Source organism: Mytilus edulis, unplaced genomic scaffold, assembly GCF_963676685.1.
Source record: "Mytilus edulis unplaced genomic scaffold, xbMytEdul2.2 SCAFFOLD_728, whole genome shotgun sequence".
NCBI classification, from domain to species: Eukaryota; Metazoa; Mollusca; class Bivalvia; order Mytilida; family Mytilidae; genus Mytilus; species Mytilus edulis.
In genome coordinates, this window is record NW_027267287.1 from 7,872 (window position 1) to 32,311 (window position 24,440).

Consider the following 24,440-nt stretch of genomic DNA (forward strand, 5'->3'; position numbering starts at 1 on the left):
TTTTTAAAAGCCATGCAGTCTCTCAGTATAATACTGAAAAATGAATAAACATTGAACGTCCATTATCACTGAACTAGTACATTTTTGTTTAGCATGTTTAGGGGCCAGCTGAAGCACGCCTCCGGGTGTGAGAGTTTCTCGCTGCATTGAAGACCCCATTGTCATTGGTGGCCTTTGGCTGTTGTCTACTCTTTGGTCGGGTTGTTGTCTCTTTACAAATTCCCTATTTGCATTCTAAATTTAACTTTCAAAACTTTGCTTCAGACAAAAAATGTAAAAAATGCTTGGATTCTGCTAAAGTTTCATTTAATTCAATGAAATGTTGACAAAGAAATTGTGTAAAAAATGTAAGCCCCATGCAGACTATTATCTATTAGTACCTGTTAATTTTTGTCTGTAAAACACTGGAAAATAAACTCCATATAATTTCAATACTATGCTCTCAGTCACTTTACTCTTTTGGCCATAAGCAGTTTCTGTTCAACTATCGTAAAATTTCACAAAGGTTTGGCAAAGTTATTGTTATTTAAAAAAGACAGTTGAACAACATACTGAACCTAAATATTGACGCCGCCAACGAAATCTAGGATCGCCATGTCTCGATTTTGAGTCATAAATAATATGTCACCGTCCGGGGCCACAAAACTGTAAACCACAAAACGAATCTCAGCAGATAAGGAATTGCTTTAAACAAATGAGAAGTGAGTATAGAACTCACAGTATAGATTCAGACTTGACAGAAAATGAACAAATAGATAATATATATGATACCATTTGGCTGAAAAGTAAATTTCATCTATTTGATCCCCAATTACAAGCAAATGAAGAAAGAATTATAAAACTGATGTGTGTCAAACAAGTTCGGGCGTTTTGACGTAAACGTAGCTACGCGCCTGCTATGTATGCTTTTTGTACCTCATGGAAGATTATTATGTATGGCATTTCATTTTTATGTGTTGCGTGTCTTGGTGAGACTGTTTCAAAGACGTATAGTCCACATGTGCATAATAAACAATTACTCAATCATGAATAATTAAAAAAAACAAACAGACTTAATAAATATTTTATTGTACTGTTGGTATGCATATACAAAACAATATAAACAGAAAGCACTAACAAAAACAATCATATAATGCCAAAATGGCAAACGAGCACAAAAACATGAGATAACACATGAGATAAAAACATGAGATCTTCTGCACTACATATGTTAATGTCTTATCTATGTCTTATCTATGAAGCATTGTAATTAATTTAGTGTGTACGTGCTTAAAATATTGCACCTGTTTGAGCTTTTTAAAATTTACCAATTAGTCATCTTAACACAAGAAAATAGGAAAGTGATAAAAAAAAAAACTGTCTCGGATTCAGACTCAGGACTATTAATTTATTTTTATTAAGTTTAAAATGTTATACTTGTTTCATATTTTTTTTTTTCCTTTGCTTCAACTTCAAAATCTTTCCTATGACATAATTGTGAGTTATCTTCACCAGTACGAATGAATGGGTGTATCGAAAACATCTGGTAGAATGGTTTACTGATGATCTTGAAAGTTGCATCCATGTACCACACTTTGGCTGAGGAAAATGGCGTCTAACTGGCTATCAGTGGCAAAAAAGAGGTGTCGATTGCTGTCAACAACAACATCTTTCTTGAAAAAGTTCTCTGGTAGAAAGTCATTGTTGATCTGAAATAGGGAATACATATACTATTATAGTACAATGTATATTTATTGTAATAAACAAATTAGTACAATGTATAATGCTATAAAATGTTTTATATTTGCTATGCGGTTGGGTTTTGCACAATGTTGTTTTTACACTTTAATTATGTCTCATTGGCACTCATACCACATCTTCTTATATCAATTTTATTATATTTTCGGATAAATAATTGCACATTGTTGAAGGACGCACTAATCTTCATGTTGCTGAGCTGTGTTTTTACACTTCAATTATGTCTCATTGGCACTCATACCACATCTTATATCAATTTTATTTATATTTTCGGATAATAAATTACATATCATATAATTATTGTAAATAATCTGATAATACTGGAAGAAACCATTCACTTAGTTCAAATCATACCTCAAAGTTTAAATCTGTTGAATCTTTTGGTCTGCTTTTATCACGTAGACGGTTAGTGGACGTCTGAAGGTTGTGTACATTAGGTCTGCTACCTGCTGGGGCTGTATGATTGGAATGACTAACCATGGCTTCATTGACTATGTGTGCTGCTGGCTTGAAGGCATTGGTTGTGGCTTCTTGCTTAGACAGTGAATGGAAAAATATGTTAAGTTTGATTTCATATGAAACAAGATCAATTTAGTAAAATCGACAGGCTCAAATATTAATTTATAAAATAGTTTCTTTCTATCTATGTCAGTTGAACTCTGGTTGATAGTTGTCAACTTTGAAATCATACCACATCGCCTTTTTTTGTATATCTTTCAAATAATTCTAAATGTTGATAACATGGAAATGTAAACTGTTATTTTAAATTATGTTCTCGGTAATGATATTTAAATAGGTATGTTATGTAAATTAATAGGTAAATACCTGTGAATCTATCTTAAGTTTGATAATTGCTCCATGAGCTTAGTCATGGTTGTGTTGATGAGAACCTGGTCTGAAATTTGAACCAGACGGAATAACTGTTGCTGGACATCTAGATTTGTTTGAATGTACAGAGCACCACCAATATATTGAACCATTTGGTCGCTGACGCGGAAAAAAATGACAAAATTATGAACAAGTGAAAATAAACCCTTTTCATGCATCATACAAAGAAAGACAAAACAATTACATGTAGCATTATTGAGGGTTATAATGTCTTTTACTGTCAGGCGACACACAGTGATTTTCAGTTACAATTAGCCTCAAATTGATTAAAATTTTACCGTGATTCGTCAGAGGTCTCAAATTACTAATGTTAGCATCATTTTTGAAAAAAAATTGGCAAGAATTTTTACCGTTATTCGTCATGAATGTACACCCATTAACACCTTCATTATTGTATTCATCTATTACATGTACATATAATAAAACAAATGTCGTAATTTATCATTTTAAAAAAAAAATTAATCCTTAAAGTGGATTTCTTGAATAAGTATAGTTTCATCATTTTTTTTTATCTATTATAAATGATCGACAAAAAAGGGAAATAGTTATTGCAAAGGAGTGGAGATAAAAAGAGAGGCACATTGGGAAACAAATGTTTGCATGACAAAGTTATTGTTCTCTTTGATATTTTTAGTTATACAAAATCACACATCGTGTTCCTAATTGATGTTCATGTGCACTTACTTGATGTCTGCATAGCATGGTTATAACTTAAAAATAATTAAGTTTTCCATTTGTTATATCGTAGTGTTGCTGTGATTCTTTATTAATGATTGTGTAAACTGTATAAAAAAATCTTCATACCAGTTTGATTATTGTTACATATCATATATATATAGAGAGAGAGAACCTTTCATACATCTTAAAGTAAAAGATGTGTGTCGGAGTCAAACGACATAAGAACCCTGTAAATTACAAGCTACTCAATATGGTTGTATTGGAATACAGATTGACAACTCATGGTCCAAGATCATGTAATATTTGCTACATGATGCTCATATTTCTTTCTACCATCATCATTTTAGTCATTAAATATTGCTGCAAACATCGATGTTTAACATCCAAACAAAATGGAAGTAGTAAATACCTTCAGAGCTTCTCCATGGTATATACTTGTGAAATATATAGACGAAATTCGGTATTGGTGTAAATCTACATCAACCAAAACAATTTTTGAATTACTATTTTGAGAGAACACTCACCAAACCAACACGAAGGTATGGGAAGATATAACCATGCAGGCATTTAGTTTTCGTCAGACACAAGATAAATAATCTCTCTCAAAAACGTATATATGCATGCAGTTTCAAATATCAAGAACAATTAGCGGTCTGTGTCTTTAGGTCACTGTTAAGTCCGTTTACTAACTGTTTCAGTCAGACATGTCACTTGTGCATTCTTAGAAGCCTTCATGTACCACATTCGACTATGGGAACTCTTCTCTGATAGTGTTGATAGCATAAGCTTATATGGTAATTCTATTTATCTGTATACAAGTGGTTGGTCTCGTCTGTCCCAACAATCAAATTAACGAAACGCTACTAGTCTTCTTTGTCTGGTAGAAAGAACCTCTAGAACTCATCCTCAATGGCACTTATACGTCAGGAAACTTACAAGTAAACAAGTAAAGATTGTTTCAAGAACAACGAGGTTGGGACGAATCCTGCAAACAAACAAATTGTAATTATAACTATTGAAGTTTCCAAATGCTGCTTAATCAAACTATTCATTGGTCTTTATAAAATTGTTATGTCTAGATGCACAATTTTATTTAATATGTTTTATTTTATAAAAAAAACCCCATTAAAATCATGAAAAACTATACAAAAATATGATACGAAATAACTTAACGGTACATGTATTAAGTCCATGAGGTACGAAATGGTAGATGCATTTGGCCCATTGGGTATGAAATGGATATTATCGTGGGTATGAAATGGTAAATGTTGGGTACAAAATGGCAGATTTGGGTACAAATGGCAGATTCGGGTATGAAATGACAGGGTTCAAAATGACTTGCTTCCATATACAACAGCCATGAAGGAGCTTGAACAGTTAAAAATAAAACATCGTGAGACACTTTCAGAACTTCATACATACCAAGATAAAACCATGTGCTCGAAAGAGGAACACAAAACAGATGAAGAAACTTTGAATAAATTTATAAACATATGTTACAGAAACAGAAAATTGAAAATAAAACAGTTCAAGATAAAACTGAACACATGAATTACAATCAGATTTTAAAAGGTATATATAATATATAAAAAAGAAGATGTGGTATGATTGCCAATGAGACAACTGTCCACAAGAGACCAAAATGACACCAAAATATGGTTATTTTGGGTAAATGTAGGGAAAAGATCAGTTAAGTTTCTACCAGGTGCTTCTTTTGATGCACTCATTTTAAATGTAGATCTGCCCCTTTTATCACATCATAAAAAATAACCAGAAAAAATATTTAAAAGGTATCTCTAAGGTACAATGCCAGTAATACAATTTTCCACAAAACTTAATTTATATACTGAGAAAATTTAAAGGTTTTCCAGGTTTTGTTTTTAAACAAGACAATATTTTTTAGGCAATAAATAATAATCTTTATTTTGGAAACCAGAAAATCTTTTGTAGATGATATTAAACAAAATTTCTCTTTTTATTCAGAGCACAAAATACAATAGCTTCACAAGATGCAAAGTCTCAGAACTTAAAGGAGAGAATCTGAGAAAGTAGAATTAATGGAGAAACTAATGCCACAAAAAATGCTGAACTTCAATCAGAAAATTCTGCTCTGAATGATAAGGTAAGAACTATAGAAAATGTAGTTGGTTATAATAAGGTTTAACTTGACGTATTACTGTATCTTTTCAGTCACACTTGAGATAATGCAGATAAACTGGATCCAAATTAATTTGTTGAAGAAATAGTAGTTTTAGCTAATTCACATAATTATTAACCCCAATGTCATGTTTTAGTTTAGCACATATTTGTCGGAGTCAATCCTGTTTTAGATTCAACTGCCACATTTTTAGCTCACCTGACCTGAAAGGTCAAGTGAGCTTTTCTCATCACTTGGCGTCCATCGTCCGGCGTCCGTAAACTTTTACAAAAATCTTCTCCTCTGAAACTACTGGACCAAATTTAACTAAACTTAGCCACAATCATCCTTGGGATATTTAGTTTAAAAAATGTGTCCGATGACTTGGCCATCCAACCAAGATGGCCGCCATGGCTAAAAATAGAACACAGGGGTAAAATATATATTTTGGCTTATATCTTTGAAACCAAAGTATTTAGAGCAAATCTGACATATAGTAAAATTGTTGATTAGGTCAAGATCTATCTGCCCTGAAATTTCCAGACGAATCAGACCACCTGTTGTTGGGTTGCTGCCCCTGAATTGGTAATTTTAAGGAAATTTTGCAGTTTTTGGTTATTATCTTGAATACTATTATAGACAGAGATAAACTGTAAACAGCAATAATGTTCAGCAAAGTAAGATCTACAAATAAGTCAACATGATCAAAATTGTCAGAGGACCCCTTAAGGAGTTATTGCCCTTTATAGTCAAATTGAACAACTTTTTGTCATTTTTGTAACTTGTACAAAAATCTTCTTTTCTAAAACTATAGGCCAAATTTAACCAAACTTGGCCACAATCATTACTAGGGTATCTATTTAAAAAAAGTGTTTAATGACCCCGCCTACCAACCAAGATGGCTGACATCAGTAAATACAGTAACAGGTGAGCAACACAGGCTCTTGAGAGCCTCTAGTTCTATTTGCAAGGTTCTTTAAATTTGTTCCTCAGCATAATTTATCACACTATGGTAACTAGATATCGTTTTATTTGATAGGTGATGGCTTTTGAAGTTGAAGAACAAAGTCAAAAGATGGATCTCCAGTCCTAACAAAGCAACTTAGATGAACTGGTAGGTGACTAAGATTAGCTGTTCAAAAAAATTTCAGAAATTATTGATAACTAAATAACTTTCTTGCAGATATAATATTAGTGGGATAGCAATTTTAATGGAATTTGTTCAGCACACAAAACCACAAGTTTATATGTTTAAAAAACTATAAAAACCCTATTTCGCGTATCAAAAATAAACTAACAGAACTAGCCAAGGAATTTGTTTTTGTCCCGGCTGATAAAGCTGCTAATAATATCATTATTGTTTGACGTAAATTTTATATAGAGGTTCTGCAAAAGGAAATCATGAATTCACCAACATTCCAACTGACTTCATTTTCAGAAAACGACATCTGTAACAAACATAAACTTTTAGCTACTTCTTTACAAGCAGAACCAAACACAATGAAAGTCCCAACTATGTACTGGCTTCCGAAGCTGCACAAAAAACCTTACAAATATAGATTTATTTCATCTTCCAGCCATTGTTCAACTACTAAATTGTCTGTTTTACTTACTAGTACACTTGGTACAATAAAAAACCTGATAATAAATTGTTCAAATAAGGCCTTTGAAAATAGTGGAATTAATTACTTTTGGAGTGTCAAAAACTCGTTGGAAGTACTTGATAAATTGCATGCATATATTGGTGATTTTGAATCTGTTCAAAGTTTTGATTTTTCTACCCTATATACCACTTTGCCTCATATTCTTATTAAGAAAAAATTCACATCCCTAATTAACTGGGCATTTAAAAAGTCGGAATGCGAGTACATATGTTCAAACTCTTTTAGATCATTTTTTAGTAGCAATAAACAAAAGAACTATGTCAATTGGACATGCTTTGATACTATTTATGCACTTGAATTTTTACTTGATAACATTTTTGTTCGCTTTGGAGATTCCGTATATCGTCAAGTTATTGGAATTCCAATGGGGACTAACTGTGCACCACTTATTGCGGACCTGTTTTTGTATTGTTATGAGTTACAATTTATGACTAAAATTAGCAAAGACCCATCAAAACAACATTTGATACAAAAATTTAACAATACTTTTAGATATTTGGATGATATATTGGCTCTAAATAATGACGACTTCAGTATGTATACTAAAGAAATTTATCCTGTAGAACTTACTTTAAATAAAGCTAATGATAACAATGACCACTGCCCTTTCCTCGATCTTGATATCTATATCATAAACGGGAAGCTTAATACAAAAATTTATGATAAAAGAGATGATTTTTCATTTCCTATTGTTAATTATCCATTTTTAGATGGTGACGTTCCCTTGTCACCATCTTATGGTGTTTATATATCTCAACTTGTACGATTCGCTCGTGTATGTAACAATGTATTAGATTTTAGCGAGAGAAATTTATGTATTACTGAAAAATTATTACACCAGGGTTTTCGATATCACAAACTGGTCAAAACATTTACTAAATTTTATCACCGGTATAAGGAAATAATTCGTAAATATAACTCAACATGCAGACATCTTATACGTTCAGGTATTTCACATCCAAAATTTTATGGAAATATTCTTTATAAAGCACAAAAATGTCAGTATTCTCCTCAGAAACTAACAAAACCTTTAAATAGACTTATTAAAAGGGGATATAGTTACGATACTGTTGTCAGGTCATTAAAGATTGCATATTTTGGCTTTAACATTGATTCACTGATAGGGTCTTTGCATCGGAACTAAACACATTTATTTCTAAAAAACAGTTGTTGGCATGACACGGGTTATGTTCTTCTCATATATTTTATGATAGTATGATACTAAACCCCTAACGGGAGGGATTGTACCTGATATTCATATGATGAAGACATGATCTTTCAATCAGTTTAATTGAGGTCTGGAGCTGGCATGTCAGTTAACTGCTAGTAGTCTGTTGTTATTTATGTATTATTGTCATTTTATTTATTTTCTTTTGTTACATCTTTTGACATTAGACTCGGACTTCTCTTGAACTGAATTTTAATGTGCGTATTGTTATTCTTTTACTTTTCTACATTGGCTAGAGGTATAGGGGGAGGGTTGAGATCTCATAAACATGTTTAACCCCGTCGCAATTTTGCGCCTGTCCCAAGTCAGGAGCCTCTGGCCTTTGTTAGTCTTGTATGATTTTAATTTTTGGTTTCTTGTGTATAATTCGGAGTTTAGTATGACGTCCATTATCACTGTACTATTATGCATATTTTAGGGGCCAGCTGAGGGACGCCTACGGGTGCGGGAATTCTCGCTACATTGAAGACCCATTGGTTGCCTTCGGCTGTTGTTTGCTCTATGGTCGGGTGGTTGTCGCTTTGACATATTCACCATTTCCTTTCTCAATTTTATTAACAAAGTACAATGTTTTTATATGAGCAGTGATGTCGTTAGAAGCCGGCAGCCGGCGATTTTCGCCGGTTATTGTCCTTTTCCCGCGGGCTATTTTTGCATGAGTAAAAAAAATTAATAAGATAAAAAAGATAATCAGGTTAATATTAAAAAATAATTGTTCAATGCATCAGCTTCCACGATTAAAGTCGCGATAAACAAGGATGTAAATCAGTGTTTACCTTTGACTAAATTTAGTTCACGTAAATGCAGTCCGCTGATTGGTCGTCTATTTAAGGTAACACGATACCGAATGACGTTACGCCACGAGTTATCGTTCCTGACGTTATCGAATAACGTTCATACATACAAGCCAATACAGCTTTTCGAAAACATATTTTACGACTATGACATGTCATGTCATAAGACCATCATAAGACATGTCTTAGTCATAAGATACTTTCGAAAACCAGGCCCCAGGTTCTGCAATCACAAAGTGATTATTTAAAATAATAAAGAAAAAATATTTTGGATAATCATAACTATGTGACATTTTTAACGGTAACTTTTTGTAGATGCAGAGTGCCGAGAGTTTTGATGCAATACGTAACGGTTAACTTTTCGACAAATATTGTTTTATCATTTTCCGGTAATTCTTCTGCTCAATGTTAACCTTAAACAATGTATTAATTTACTTTTAATTCATATCCTGTTTCTTTAATATCTTAGCATCTGCACGATTTATCTATATAATTATGTTCTTATGGAAAATAGACTGGGTTTTATGCCTCTTTTATCATTTTATTTTACTCGTAGTTTATTTTTGCAATAAAAACTTTTTCATGATGCACGCCGTATCCCAATGTTTTGTTTTTGAAAATAAAATTTTGTCTAATTTAATTGTACAGCTATTAATTCGTGTAAAAATGGTCGTCAAAAACATCGCTCGGGCAAAATGGAAAAAGGAAATTTATCTGGTTGAGAATACGGAAAAGGGGGGAGGGGGTAGGAGGGTCCTGATCCCGAAATCCCGGACTTAAAAACATCCCGAGGTCACGAATTAAAAAAAAATGAAATCCCACCATCCGAAAGGGTCAATCCCGAAATACCGAGCTTAAAACACCTGATCCCGGAGTCCCCATAAAGGTCCTTCCCCCCTCAATACGGATAGAATAAAGCAAAAAAGCACAATACAAGCAGACTTTGAACTCATACAGAAGATAGTTTGTTAGTATGGAATGTAGAAAAGTGGTTTAATTGGTAATTTTGCCGAATAACATTTCCTGTGTTCCAAGTGTAAACCGTTTCATTGGTCTGTACAGAGTAAATCCGATATAGTTTCGGAAACATTTTAAAAATAAAGTGCTAGCGTCGTAATATCATAGACAGACAGCAACATCATAATGAGGCCTGAGAAAGTAACCGTAGGCTGAGAAATACATGGGAACTTGAATCGGCAAAAATAAAAAAAAAAGTAAAAATCAGGTCCCGTTAGAGTCTGATTAAAGCCAGTCTCAAGTATCTACTTGCATCAATAAATATTTTTGTGTGATTTGAGTTGGAAATGATGTACATGTACAAGTTCGGAGGCAAAATGACTATAGACAATTAACATAATTGCCTTTTTAGGTCATGAGGGACTGTATTGCGCACATGATTTACCCTCATTTTCCAGTGTCAGTCCAAATTTTCTCAACCATCTTCCCTGATCGCCTCTATTACCAAACCTATATATCTAGTATTTTATTAATGTTAACATGTTCTCGTCCTGAACATGCATGACATATTTGCCACTGGACGTTTAGCAACCAACAATCAATCCTACAATTTACACCCGTCACTATAAACTTCAGTTGTTAAAATTGAAATCATTGCCTCTAATTGTTTCAAAGAAATCGACAAAGTTTACGAACATTTACGCAAAAAGAAATATCTACGTTTCCGCTTGCTAATTATGGAAGTGTGGTAACATGAAACTTTATTTTTAAAAGTACAAGTACAAATAAAAAAAAATATATGGAACATGTCATTTGTACACAGAATGATAAATAGAGACATGGGATTTGTAATTTATGAGATAGCAACATCTGGACATTTCACGACATCAAAACCAAAGACATCAAGCAAATTGTGACTAATGGTAATTGGGCGAGTATCATGTTATTTCTAATTTGAAGTTTTAGTAAACGTTGGTCACCTAAATTGGAAAGTATAACTATCACAGTAACATTTCAGGCTCTTTGTTTAAGTCCTAAAACTTTTGTTCTTCTGGAGAAAATTCAAACCATAATGAAATATAAAGGAGGTGCGGTAAAATTGCCAATTAATCTCAACTTTCCACCAAAGACAAAATGAAGGAAATGTTGGCTTGCTTACATTACTACTTCATTTTAAATCTCCAAATTACCATTCCATTATATGAACTGCATATTCACAAATATGTTTTGTCACCAAAATCCTAATAGAGCACGTACATGTATCATCATATTGTTTCACCCGTATCCGTTCTACCGTCAATCCCGCACTTGGCGTATATAGGGTTTATACGGCTTATTATTTAGGACTACAGTCTTTTTGCTTCAGGTTTAAATTATGTACCTGGTGTTACTTCTCATATTAAAAGTGCGCATATCGTCTGGATATTCTTTATTTTTTGTTCATGACAGGTTGCTGGATTAGACGTTTTGATAAAATATAAAAGGCACGCAGACTCCGGGTTACATCTCCTACATGTGGAATTTCAAGCTGAAACTTTTATGTTTCGCATTTGCAGTTTGTTGTACTTATAAAGAATGCATATATGATCTCAAGATTTGTTCGTAAATAATTTTCCACAAATGACACTGTGAAATTTTCGATACAGTTTGCAAGGTTTGTCCGACTGTTTTCAAAATTGTATTGTATCGTCCCGAACATGCATGAACTATTTGCCACTGAACGTTAAACAACCATCAAAAACCGATCAATCATAAAACTGTTAACTGAATCAAATTTTTAAAGTACTCTATTTCTGCATGGATAAAGCAGCGACACCACCATTGTCTTAAATAATGGAGCTAAATACTCAGTTATTCAAATGAAATTTTTTATGTTATTTTCACATAAACTTTACAAAAAGATGAAGGTATTTTTCATGATTTTAATTCAATTTTTGAATAATCTTATTTTAAAAATTTACGTGAATTTAACGTGTACATGTATCCTGATTTATGCTTGATTCACGTGGAACCAACCAGTTCAAGCAAGTTTCAAGTATATATGCTCGTTGTGAAAATCAGACGAGATTAATGTTAATTTATGTGAGTGAAATTTCCAGGTGCAGAACGAAATAAATTATATCAGCAGAATTGCATATTGCATTACAAGGAAATTTACGAAACCCAACAGGGGAAATGAAAATAAAATAAACACCATTCAGATCCCGACACATATTTTGTTTTCAATATGCTGAGTAGTAATACCGTAACGTTACGTTCTGCATTCAATAACGTCACACGTTTTCGGTCCAATTCTAAGGGTATCAATCAACTTTAAAGCTATTTATCTCAAAAACAAGGATGGTGACATATGAGTTTCTATACGTGTATGGATTCAGTATGCAATTCTGTATATTATGTTAGTTTTTTGTTTTTCTCCGTATATAAGAACATAGCCATCCATTTGAAAATTTAAAAAGGTAAGCCGAAAAAAAGGCATTTCCCTTATATACCTAGGTAAATTTGTCGCCAAAATTGATGCTTTCCTATGAAAATACCAAGAAAACAAAAATGGTGACCCCCATTTTTTATTACATATTTCGATGTAACTCGATTCAAAGAACATGTGTGCCAAAAAGTTTGGAAATCGGGAGATATGCCATTCGGTATCGTGTTACCTTAAAGTCGGTAAGTATTGTAATGTTTGCAAGGATAAAAAGAGAGACGTTCCGATGGACATTATGACCCTGTTTGGTTTTTGCTTCAAGAGAAGGAATAAGCCAAAGATGACAATAGCATGTTATGGAAATTAATATATCAGTCAAATAAAAGAAAGCATAATATATATATAATGTTGTCAAGAATCTGGAAAACAGCACCTTTTGAAGTTCACATTTCAAAGCCCACGACCACGTGGTGTCCAGAGAATGAAGGTCAATAACGAAAGTAGAATATTGTCGACCACAAATAATTTTTAAAAACATCTTTTATAGTTCAAAAGGATTTTAGTTTACTGATTACTGAATAGTTAACAAATAAGAGAAAATAAAATGACATAGCTTGACAACATGTTTGAAATACGTGTACAAATTAGCAAAGACCCATCAAAACAACATTTGATACAAAAATTTAACAATACTTTTAGATATTTGGATGATATATTGGCTCTAAATAATGACGACTTCAGTATGTATACTAAAGAAATTTATCCTGTAGAACTTACTTTAAATAAAGCTAATGATAACAATGACCACTGCCCTTTCCTCGATCTTGATATCTATATCATAAACGGGAAGCTTAATACAAAAATTTATGATAAAAGAGATGATTTTTCATTTCCTATTGTTAATTATCCATTTTTAGATGGTGACGTTCCCTTGTCACCATCTTATGGTGTTTATATATCTCAACTTGTACGATTCGCTCGTGTATGTAACAATGTATTAGATTTTAGCGAGAGAAATTTATGTATTACTGAAAAATTATTACACCAGGGTTTTCGATATCACAAACTGGTCAAAACATTTACTAAATTTTATCACCGGTATAAGGAAATAATTCGTAAATATAACTCAACATGCAGACATCTTATACGTTCAGGTATTTCACATCCAAAATTTTATGGAAATATTCTTTATAAAGCACAAAAATGTCAGTATTCTCCTCAGAAACTAACAAAACCTTTAAATAGACTTATTAAAAGGGGATATAGTTACGATACTGTTGTCAGGTCATTAAAGATTGCATATTTTGGCTTTAACATTGATTCACTGATAGGGTCTTTGCATCGGAACTAAACACATTTATTTCTAAAAAAACAGTTGTTGGCATGACACGGGTTATGTTCTTCTCATATATTTTATGATAGTATGATACTAAACCCCTAACGGGAGGGATTGTACCTGATATTCATATGATGAAGACATAATCTTTCAATCAGTTTAATTGAGGTCTGGAGCTGGCATGTCAGTTAACTGCTAGTAGTCTGTTGTTATTTATGTATTATTGTCATTTTATTTATTTTCTTTTGTTACATCTTTTGACATCAGACTCGGACTTCTCTTGAACTGAATTTTAATGTACGTATTGTTATTGTTTTACTTTTCTACATTGGCTAGAGGTATAGGGGGAGGGTTGAGATCTCATAAACATGTTTAACCCCGCCGCAATTTTGCGCCTGTCCCAAGTCAGGAGCCTCTGGCCTTTGTTAGTCTTGTATGATTTTAAATTTTAGTTTCTTGTGTATAATTCGGAGTTTAGTATGACGTCCATTATCACTGTACTATTATTCATATTTTAGGGGCCAGCTGAAGGACACCTACGGGTGCGGGAATTCTCGCTACATTGAAGACCCATTGGTTGCCTTCGGCTGTTGTTTGCTCTATGGTCGGGTGGTTGTCGCTTTGACATATTCACCATTTCCTTTCTCAATTTTATTATATGAGAAAAAAGGGGGTCATTTGTCACTAAGTACGTACACAAATAAATCGATCAAGATATTTAATAAATTCGATTATTTTTTAAATAAAATTATAATATTTCACCTATTATTTCACAGGCACTTGCCTGTGTATTATTTACATATATTCAAGAACAGACTTCCTTAGTTGTCTTACAAAAGACACCTTCCCAGAAAAAAATATAATATAGATTAGCCTTGCCAGGACTACGGATTCTCATTTAAAAAAAAAATCAATGTGATTGAAGTCAACAACAAAAATAAGACAAAATTAACATTTTCCCAAGCATCTAAATCACTCTCAGGTACAAAATGTATGCTCAGAATGCAGGAATTTTAGTCTAAATTTTCAAATCTTTTTGGGGATAGCCAAGGACGTATATTATTTTAGTTATACGTCCTTGGGATAGCATACGATTTTATAAAATATAGCACCTCTGTAACAGTTTTAACTTTGAAATCGAAGCTCCAGCTGACTACTAGTCAGTGAATATTGTTTTTTAATTTTGTAAAAACAAAACCAACACTTTTTTAATATAAAATTAAAACAATGTTCTCAATGTCACAATTACAATTTTCATTTAAAACTAAATTATTCAAGTGACAATTCAAACCAGAGACAATATGTTTCTATTCAAACTAAGATTTTTGGATTCTTTCAGTTCAAAAATATTTACTAGCAGTCAACCTGCAGGAAAATGCACAAAAATGTATATTGGTCCATCAAGATGATCAATGATGTGATCACATGTACAGAAAATTTTCCCATCATGTTGCTAATTTTAGTTAATCATTTACATTATCTTCAGTAAAAAATGATGTTTTCAGAGGTCTGAATAAGGGTCTAGGACACCCCCAGAATGCAGGATTTTGCACCATTTTAAAAAAAAATCCTGGGGCCCCAGACCCCCCGCCGTAGTAGCGACGAGCAAGCTCGTCGACTGCGAACGGCTTCGCCGTCCGCATGTACTTGCCGCCTATTTTAGAAATTCAGCCTGCTTCTTCAAAACTTAGTGACATCACTGATGAGGATATACAGACTGTTGTAATACCAAGAAATGATATACTGATGAAAATACAATTTTACCTTAACAGTGAAAATTGATAGCCACGAAAAATTTATGAATCCACAATGTCACATTGTGGATTGAAATATAAAAAAGAAGTCAATGTAATCCAGCAATTTTTGTAGTATTAGAGTAGAGTTCAGGAGGCTCACAAAAATTTCAGCAAAAAATTAAACATTTGTTTTTTCATTACACATATTATTTATTACATTATTAGTTAATGCTTCATGATCTGGTACAAAAATCAATCAAAATTATCGATTCGGTTGGGCTCCAGATGACTTTTAAAATGTTTATATCATTGAAAAATCTCCAAATTATCTCCCTTTGGTGCAAAAATACCATTTTTTGGCATTAAGATTGAAATATTTTTTTAACTCATCGGTAACCTATATTTTTTATTATTGTTTTAAATAAGCTGTACATAAACTAAATAAATATAAAATTTAAGCGATTTCTGTAATTTCTTTCTTTTTTTATTTCGATATAACCTCTATTTCTCCTGTTAGTTCAACATTAAAAAAAGAACATTAACAAAAATGTATGCTTCTTTCGGAGGCAGATTGTGAGCTTAAATGAATGGTTGATAAAGGTCTTCTTTTTTTCAATACCTAAAATGCAGAAGCCAACAATATTAATACACTTAAAAAAAAATAGCAATTTAGCTATATAAGTGGTCAACTCGGGAGAAACCAATGTTCTTAATATATTTTTACAGAATTCAAGGCTATCAAAATGTAACATATGTACACAGATAAAAACCAAGATGGTTGAAACTAAGGACCAAAATGCCAGAATGGAATTAAATAGAACCAGAGAACAGCATTTAATAAAGCAAAGGTAACAAATTATTTTAAATGCCAAATTATGGTATTTATGGAATAACTATACTGTAGTTGAAAATTTGAATCTGTCAATTGTCGATTTGACAGTTGCAAATGCACTTTTACTGTTGATGCGTAACGAGACTGTAAATAAGTAAAATGGAAATTTGTGACCGTCAAATCAAAATTTACGGTGACTACTCTTCAACTACAGTACTGTTATTCTGATTCTAATGCATTACAAAACCAAATAATACATTAGAGCTTGAAAAAAAGTATAAAGGAGTAAGTTCGGTAAGGGCCATATTTGGCCCCAATTATAAAGTTCATAGTAACAAGAAAATAAATGTTTTAAGTTGCCTTAAAGATATGTGAGAAAGTTTAACAGAACTGTTTTTGTTAAAATTTTATTCTAACACGTTGATTTTTACATCCCAAATAGGTCAAAATAAAGGGCTTTGGTGAAATTTGACAAAAACAGCTAGATTTCAACCAATTTAAGGACCAGGAAAGATAGAGCGCAGGCGTCGACAAACTTAATATTCAAATAAAACATGTGAAATGTCTTCACAAACACTATATTAAAAGATCTTTGTTGTCGACGTATGCGCTCTATGTTTCCTGTCTAATAATCTATAGGAAATTTACCCATTTTCATTGATTTTTTCGTGGAAAAATCAATATGAGTACAACTTGTGACGTCATAATGAAACGCAAAAACGTAAAATTTTCAACAAAATGGCTTATTTCCTATCTAGTCACTGTATAAGCTATAATTTATTGTGATATTGGTCAATAAATCCGAATTTGAAATTGACGCTAAAAATGGGGGCCATTTAATGACCTTACCGAACATACTCATTTGTCAAATGGAAAAAAAACTGCAGAACTTCATGAATAATTTTTGGTGCAAAGACGTCATGGCTAAATATAAAAACCTACAAATCGGTGATCTTTTGAACTGTTACGTTTCAAATTCAGATAAAATCACATTAAAATGGGGAATTTAAGGTAGGTGTTGTTTTATTTTTGATAATGTTGTTGTAATCCAACATTTGTTGATCCAATCAATTTAAAATTGTGGTTCCCTCCTTAGTTAGCACCTGGTCAACTGATGGTAACCTTTAACCAATGAAAAAAACATGTTACATAAAAATTGCATTAGAATATTTTTATGCCCCACCTACGATAGTAGAGGGGCATTATGTTTTCTGGTCTGTGCGTCTGTTCGTCCGTCCGTTCGTCCGTCTGTCCGTTCGTTCGTCCGTCCGTCTGTCCCGCTTCGGGTTAAAGTTTTTGGTCAAGGTAGTTTTTGATGAAGCTGAAGTCCAATCAACTTGAAACTTAGTACATATGTTCCTTATGATATGATCTTTCTAATTTTAAAGACAAATTAAACTTTTGACCCCAATTTCACGGTCCACTGAACATAGAAAATGAAAGTGCGAGTTTCAGGTTAAAGTTTTTGGTCAAGGTAGTTTTTGATGAAGTTGAAGTCCAATCAACTTGAAACTTAGTACAAATGTTCCCTATGATATGATCTTTCTAATTTTAATGCCTAATTATATTTTTTTACCCATTTTCACGGTCCATTGAACATGGAAAATGATAGTGCGAGTGGGGCATCCGTGTACTTTGGACACATTCTTGTTCAAGGAGTTTTATTAATAATTTCAAGTATTTCAAACTTGATGCTTTCTTATATCAAGTAATCAAATAATATTAATTAAAAGGTGCATGAACAAAGATGGCGGTTGCAATTTTAAGGATATCAAATTGTAGAAACAGCATGATTTATAATTTTACAAAACACTTGTGAAATACAGCAGCAAGCAACATCAAGTTAATTAATGTCATCAACCATTTAACTTTAAGGGGATTATGATTTTCAGCTCACCTGGCCCAAAGGGCCAAGTGAGCTTTTCTCATCACTTGGCTTCCTTTGTCCGTCGTCGTCGTCGTCCGTCGTTAGCTTTTACAAAAATTTTCTTCTCTGAAACTACTGGGCCAAATTTTACCAAAATTTTACCAAACTTGGCCACAATCATCATTGGGGTATCTAGTTTAAAAAATGTGTCCGGTGACCCGGCCAACTAACCAAGATGGCCACCATGGCTAAAAATAGAACATAGGGTTAAAATGCAGTTTTTGGCTTAAAACTCAAAAACCAAAGCATTTAGAGCAAATCTGACATGGGGTAAAATTGTTTATCAGGTCAAGATAATCTTTCTGCCCTGAAATTTTCAGATGAATCGGACAACCTGTTGTTGGGTTGCTGCCCCTGAATTGGTAATTTTATGGAAATTTTACTGTTTTTGGTTATTATCTTGAATATTATTATAGTTAGAGATAAACTGTAAACAGAAATAATGTTCAGCTTAGTAAGATTTACAAATAAGTCAACATGACCGAAATGGTCAGTTGACCCCTTTAGGAGTTATTGCCCTTTATAGTCAATTTTGAACCATTTTTCGTAAATCTTAGTAATCTTTTACAAAAATCTTCTCCTCTGAAACTACTGGGCCAAATTAATCCAAACTTGTCCACAATCATCATTGGGGTATCTAGTTTAAAAAATGTGTCCGATGACCTGGCCATCCAACCAAGATGACCGCCATGGCTAAAAATAGAACATAGGGGTAAAATGCAGTTTTTGGCTTATAACTCAAAAACCAAAGCATTAAGAGCAAGTCTGACATGGGGGGTAAAATTGTTTATCAGGTCAAGATCTATCTGCCCTGAAATTTTCAGATGAATCGGACAACCCGTTGTTGGGTTGCTGCCCCTGAATTGGTAATTTTATGGAAATTTTACTGTTTTGGGTTATTATCTTGAATATTATTATAGATAGAGATAAACTGTAAACAGCAATAATGTTCAGCTAAGTAAGATTTACAAATAAGTCAAGATGACCGAAATGGTCAGTTGACCCCTTTAGGAGTTATTGCCCTTTATAGTCAATTTTGAACCATTTTTCGTAAATCTTAGTAATCTTTTACAAAAATCTTCTCCTCTGAAACTACTGGGCCAAATTAATCCAAACTTGTCCACAATCATCATTGGGGGTATCTAGTTTAAAAAATGTGTCCGATGACCCGGCCAACCAACCAAGAAGGCCGCCATGGCTAAAAATAGAACATAGGGGTAAAATGCAGTTTATGGCTTAAAACTCAAAAACCAAAGCATTTAGAGCAAATCTGACATGGGGTAAAATTTTTTATCAGGTCAAGATGATCTATCTGCCCTGAAATTTTCAGGTGAATCGGACAACCCGTTGTTGGGTTGCTGCCCCTGAATTGGTAATTTTATGGAAATTTTACTGTTTTTGGTTATTATCTTGAATATTATTATAGTTAGAGATAAACAGTAAACAGCAATAATGTTCAGCTAAGTAAGATTTACAAATAAGTCAACATGACCGAAATGGTCAGTTGACCCCTTTAGGAGTTATTGCCCTTTATAGTCAATTTTGAACCATTTTCGTAAATCTTAGTATCTTTTACAAAAATCTTCTCCTCTGAAACTACTGGGCCAAATTAATCCAAACTTGTCCACAATCATCATTGGGGTATTTAGTTTAAAAAATGTGTCCGATGACCTGGCCATCCAACCAAGATGGCCGCCATGGCTAAAAATAGAACATAGGGGTAAAATGCAGTTTTTGGCTTATAACTCAAAAACCAAAGCATTTAGAGCAAACCTAACGAGGGTCAAATTGTTTATTAGGTCAAGATCTATCTGGCCTGAAATTTTCAGATGAATTGAACAACCCATTGTTGGATTGCTGCCCCTAAATTTGTAATTTTAAGGAAATTTTGCTGTTTTTGGTTATTATCTTGAATACTATTATAGATAGAGACAACCTGTAAAAGGCAATAATGTTCAGCAAAGTAAGATTTACAAATAAGTCAACATGACTGAAATGGTCAATTGACCCCCTAAGGAGTTAATGTCCTTAAATTGTCCTTTATAGTCAATTTTTAACAATTTTCATTGGGCCAAGTTCATTATAGAGATAATTGTAAGCAGCAAGAATGTTCAGTAAAGTAAGATGTACAAACACATTACCATCACCAAAACACAATTTTGTCTTGAATCCATCTGTTCTTTTGTTTAATATTCACATATACCAAGGTGAGCGACACAGGCTCTTTAGAGCCTCTAGTTTTGTCTTATTCAGATTTTTTACTTTTAGTCGACCAATCAACTTATTCTTTTCAAAACTTAACACTAGAAGGTATGGTGAAAATCTGGATTCAAAATTCATTTTCCCCTCTTTGAATTAGAATTTTTATTCCTTAACAGAACAGAAATAAATTTCTTTTAGTTCCCACCTAGGATAGTAGAGGGGCCTTATTTTTTGTGGTCTGTGTGTCCGTTCGTTTGACAATCCATCCATCCCACTTCAGGTTAAATGTTTTTGATGAGGTTGAAGTCCAATCAACTTGAAACTTAGTACACATGTTCTGTACAATATGATCCTTCTTTTCTAATGCCAAATTACAGTTTTTACCCCAATTTCACGGTCCAGTGAACATAGTAAATGATAGTGTGTGTGGGGCATCCCTTGTACTGGGGACACATTATTGTTTTGAAATATATTTTAGAGTATAGCAGTCAGGATTACTTCTGTTTAATCTATTTTCATTTTAACTTTTACCAATTTGAGTTTGTAAGTGCAAATGTTCATGATTTATGCAAGACACACTTAGATAGATTATTATTACCATATAATTATGTTATCAATTTTTTTATTAGCCTTGAAAGGAGGAAATACTACAAACATGTCCATAAAGCCAGACAACACCCAGATAAATATATGTCAATGATTATAGATGGCATGGACCAATCAAAGACTGAGATACCTCATTTTTTATACATGTCTTCCCTTACATCAGGAATGTGGAAATTGAAAACGCATTTGGTCGGAGCACTGGTGCATGGCGTAGGATTATATGGATTTTTTGATTGGTACCAGTATGCACACTCCTCCAACTTGACAATCCATGTAATCCTAAATATTCTCCTTATGACTAAAGACAGTCTTCCTGATGTTCTTTACCTTCAAATGGACAACTGTGCCAGGGAAAATAAAAACAGGTATGGTGATACTGTATGTTTTAAAAATAAATAAAAGAACATTCACACTTGGATGCAACTGTCAATTTTTGTTCTCATTTGTGATGCAGAAAACATTAAATGTTACTCCTTAAAACATGACAGGCATGAACTGAACATCATACAGTAATTCATGACTGCTTGAAACAAATTCAATTTTAGTAATTGTATACAACTAATCATTGGTAAACCTTGGTAACTTTTATTTAAAGGTGAAATTTATGAAGATGATTTAGAAATATTTTTCAGATATCAATAGAAATAGGACTTGTTCATAACAAGATAGTAAATCTTGAAAAAATATTCAAGAATTGAATGCTTCTTTTTGTAACTTCATTGGGGTGTAAAAGCATTGACCGAAGAACATTTTGTATGAAGCGCTGTCAACACTTTAACAACTCTATGAAGTTACAAAAAGAAGCATTCAATACTTAGAATTACATTTTTTTAGCTATGCTCATGAAAACACGAATTTTATCAATTTTTATTTAATTCACCTGTGCACTTTATTGTCGGTCTTCATGTGAATGATAAGTTTTATTGTGTAATGCAATTGCTTAAGGAATAACACATGATGTGCAGTTAGCCAATCAGAATAATGTATTATAATGAAACATACATCTAATATAATTATTTACTGTTGATCACAATTTAAATAGTATATGATTATTTGTAATTCATAACTTATTGTGTTCTAGATTTGTATTTGGATTTCTCAGCCTCTTGGTTGAACTGAAAGTGTTAAAAAAAATCAAGGTTTCTTTTTGATGGTTGGCCACACTCATGAAGACATCGATCAGTTTTTTTCAAGGTAAATATAATTCCCTCTATTAAGACATTAACAAAATCTTTGCATATAGTTCATTACATTGTATGTCATGGTTCAATCAGCTTTTACACAATATCAAGTTATTAGAACAGTAACTCCTTGGATAATGCTTTTATTTGCATTATGCTAAAAAAAAAAATGAAATGCAACTGCTTATTGTTGAGCCTGCAACTTTTGTCACAGAAAGCTCGACATAGGGAAAGTGATATTGCTGCAGCTACAACACTAGATATTTTCGAAGGTGGAAGACCTGGATGCTTCATACTTTGTATATAGATGCCTCATGTTACAAACTTTTCGTCAATCACATGTCCAATGGCCTTGATCTCATTTTCATAGTTCAGTCACTATTTGAAAAAAAGTAAAGATTTCTGTGTAATGTTAAATTCTCTCTTACTAGTATAATAAGTAATAGGATAACTATTTGTGGTATGTGAATACCTTGCGAGGTCCTCATGCCGGTCAAATAGTTTTCCCTTGACCTTGACCTCATTTCATGAATCAGTGAACAAGATATCATAAGCAGTATATTCGATTTATGGAAGGACTGTAAGGTGTCATCTGACCATGACCTCATTTTGATGGTTCAGTGGTTACCAAGGGTCCGGAAACGGTCATATATGCCAGTCTTGACCTAAACTGAAAGTATTTTGTCCTAAATGAGTAATTGGGATTTAGGACAAATTTTATTTTTTTACAGAAACAATTTCGGTCATTTAATGTCATTTCGTTGAGATCGAGTTTCTAACATTGTCTAAATCGCCATTTTGAACTAATTTTTTGTTTGTTATCCTTTTCCTGTTATAAAACTGCCACTCCAGTAAAGTGTTTTAATCCTGAGGGCCCTCCTTATAACTATAGTAATGCCTCGGGAAATATTGGCTAATGATCGCTAATCTCTTTACCTGTGTTTTTAATTAAATTTTCTATTGATCACAAGCTCAGAACTAATTTTTTAAAGAAATTAAAAGTTCATAACAACTGTCTGCATTATTTAATTACTTTTCTCAGCTTAGACAATTGTTAATTCTGATTTAAAATTAAATTAATTTACGTAGAACAAAATATTGTTTCACTACAAACACACATGCTTTGTTTACTAATACGCATGCTTGAAATGCTCTTCCTAAAATTAGACACTAAATCGTAAATTCAAAAAGATTTCATGCTCAATTAAACAAGTCCAACTATTATAATTAATATTCAAACACTATTAAAGGTAAAACAGTTAAAAAGCCAAACGATTTCCTGTGAATTTGATAAACAAAATTAATCCCGGAAATGAGTCCGGAATTGGTCGTTTTACTATTGTCGTAAAACATCCGGTTAAAATTTTGTCTTAAAAAATGGAAAGAAACGTAAGCGAAGTTTGAGAAATTTACCGTTTTGAGTCATTAAAATCATTTCATTTTTAAACTGTTGCCTTCCTTTTATTGCTCAAGATCGATTTTAAGGAAAATGGTAGGGAAATTTCTGAAGTAAATGCGATGCAACAGTTAAACAAGTTCGTTGATGCTACGAGTATGACTGTATGAGCATAATACACACAATCTTTGTTTGAAAAAGGGCACCAACTTTTAAGTTATCCGAAAATGACCGAAATTAGGTGAAAAAATTTCCGGATCCTTGGTGGTTACAGTTAAGTTTTTGTGTTTTGGTCTGTTTTTCTTATACTGTATGCAATAGGTCTACTATATTTGGTGTATGGAAATATTTTATGATCTATATGTCAGTCATGCAGGCTTTATTTGACCTTGAACTCATTTTCATGGTTCATTGCTCAGTGTTAAGTTTTTAATTTTTGGTCTGTTTTCTAAAACTATAAGCAATAGGTCAACTATATTTGTTGTATAGAAGAATTGTTAGCTATACATGCCTGTTTGGCATGGTTCATCTGACATTGTCTTCATTTTCATGGTTCATTGGTCTATGTTTAGTTTTCTTGGTTAAGTCTATGACAGTTGTAGCTTTATATTTAGGACTATTAACATAATATCAATGATTAGTAAAGAAGCTGAGACAGTTTAGCATACTGTGCACTCTTGTGTTTACTTTAAATGAGTTAATTATACCCCCGCTTT

General features: G+C 32.7%; 1 protein-coding gene across 3 annotated transcripts; it reads left to right on the forward strand.

The window, feature by feature from the left end:
* Positions 1–221: 221 nt before the first annotated feature.
* On the forward strand, positions 222–22,324 carry LOC139505109 (uncharacterized; the record flags this gene model as incomplete). Of its 3 annotated transcripts, XM_071294921.1 has the most annotated exon segments (6): positions 222–4,875; positions 5,287–5,425; positions 6,480–6,554; positions 16,307–16,428; positions 21,171–21,512; positions 22,229–22,324. In XM_071294921.1, coding segments are annotated over 3 exon segments (486 nt in total). In that variant the 5' UTR covers positions 222–4,875; positions 5,287–5,425; positions 6,480–6,554; positions 16,307–16,354.
* Positions 22,325–24,440: the final 2,116 nt, after the last annotated feature.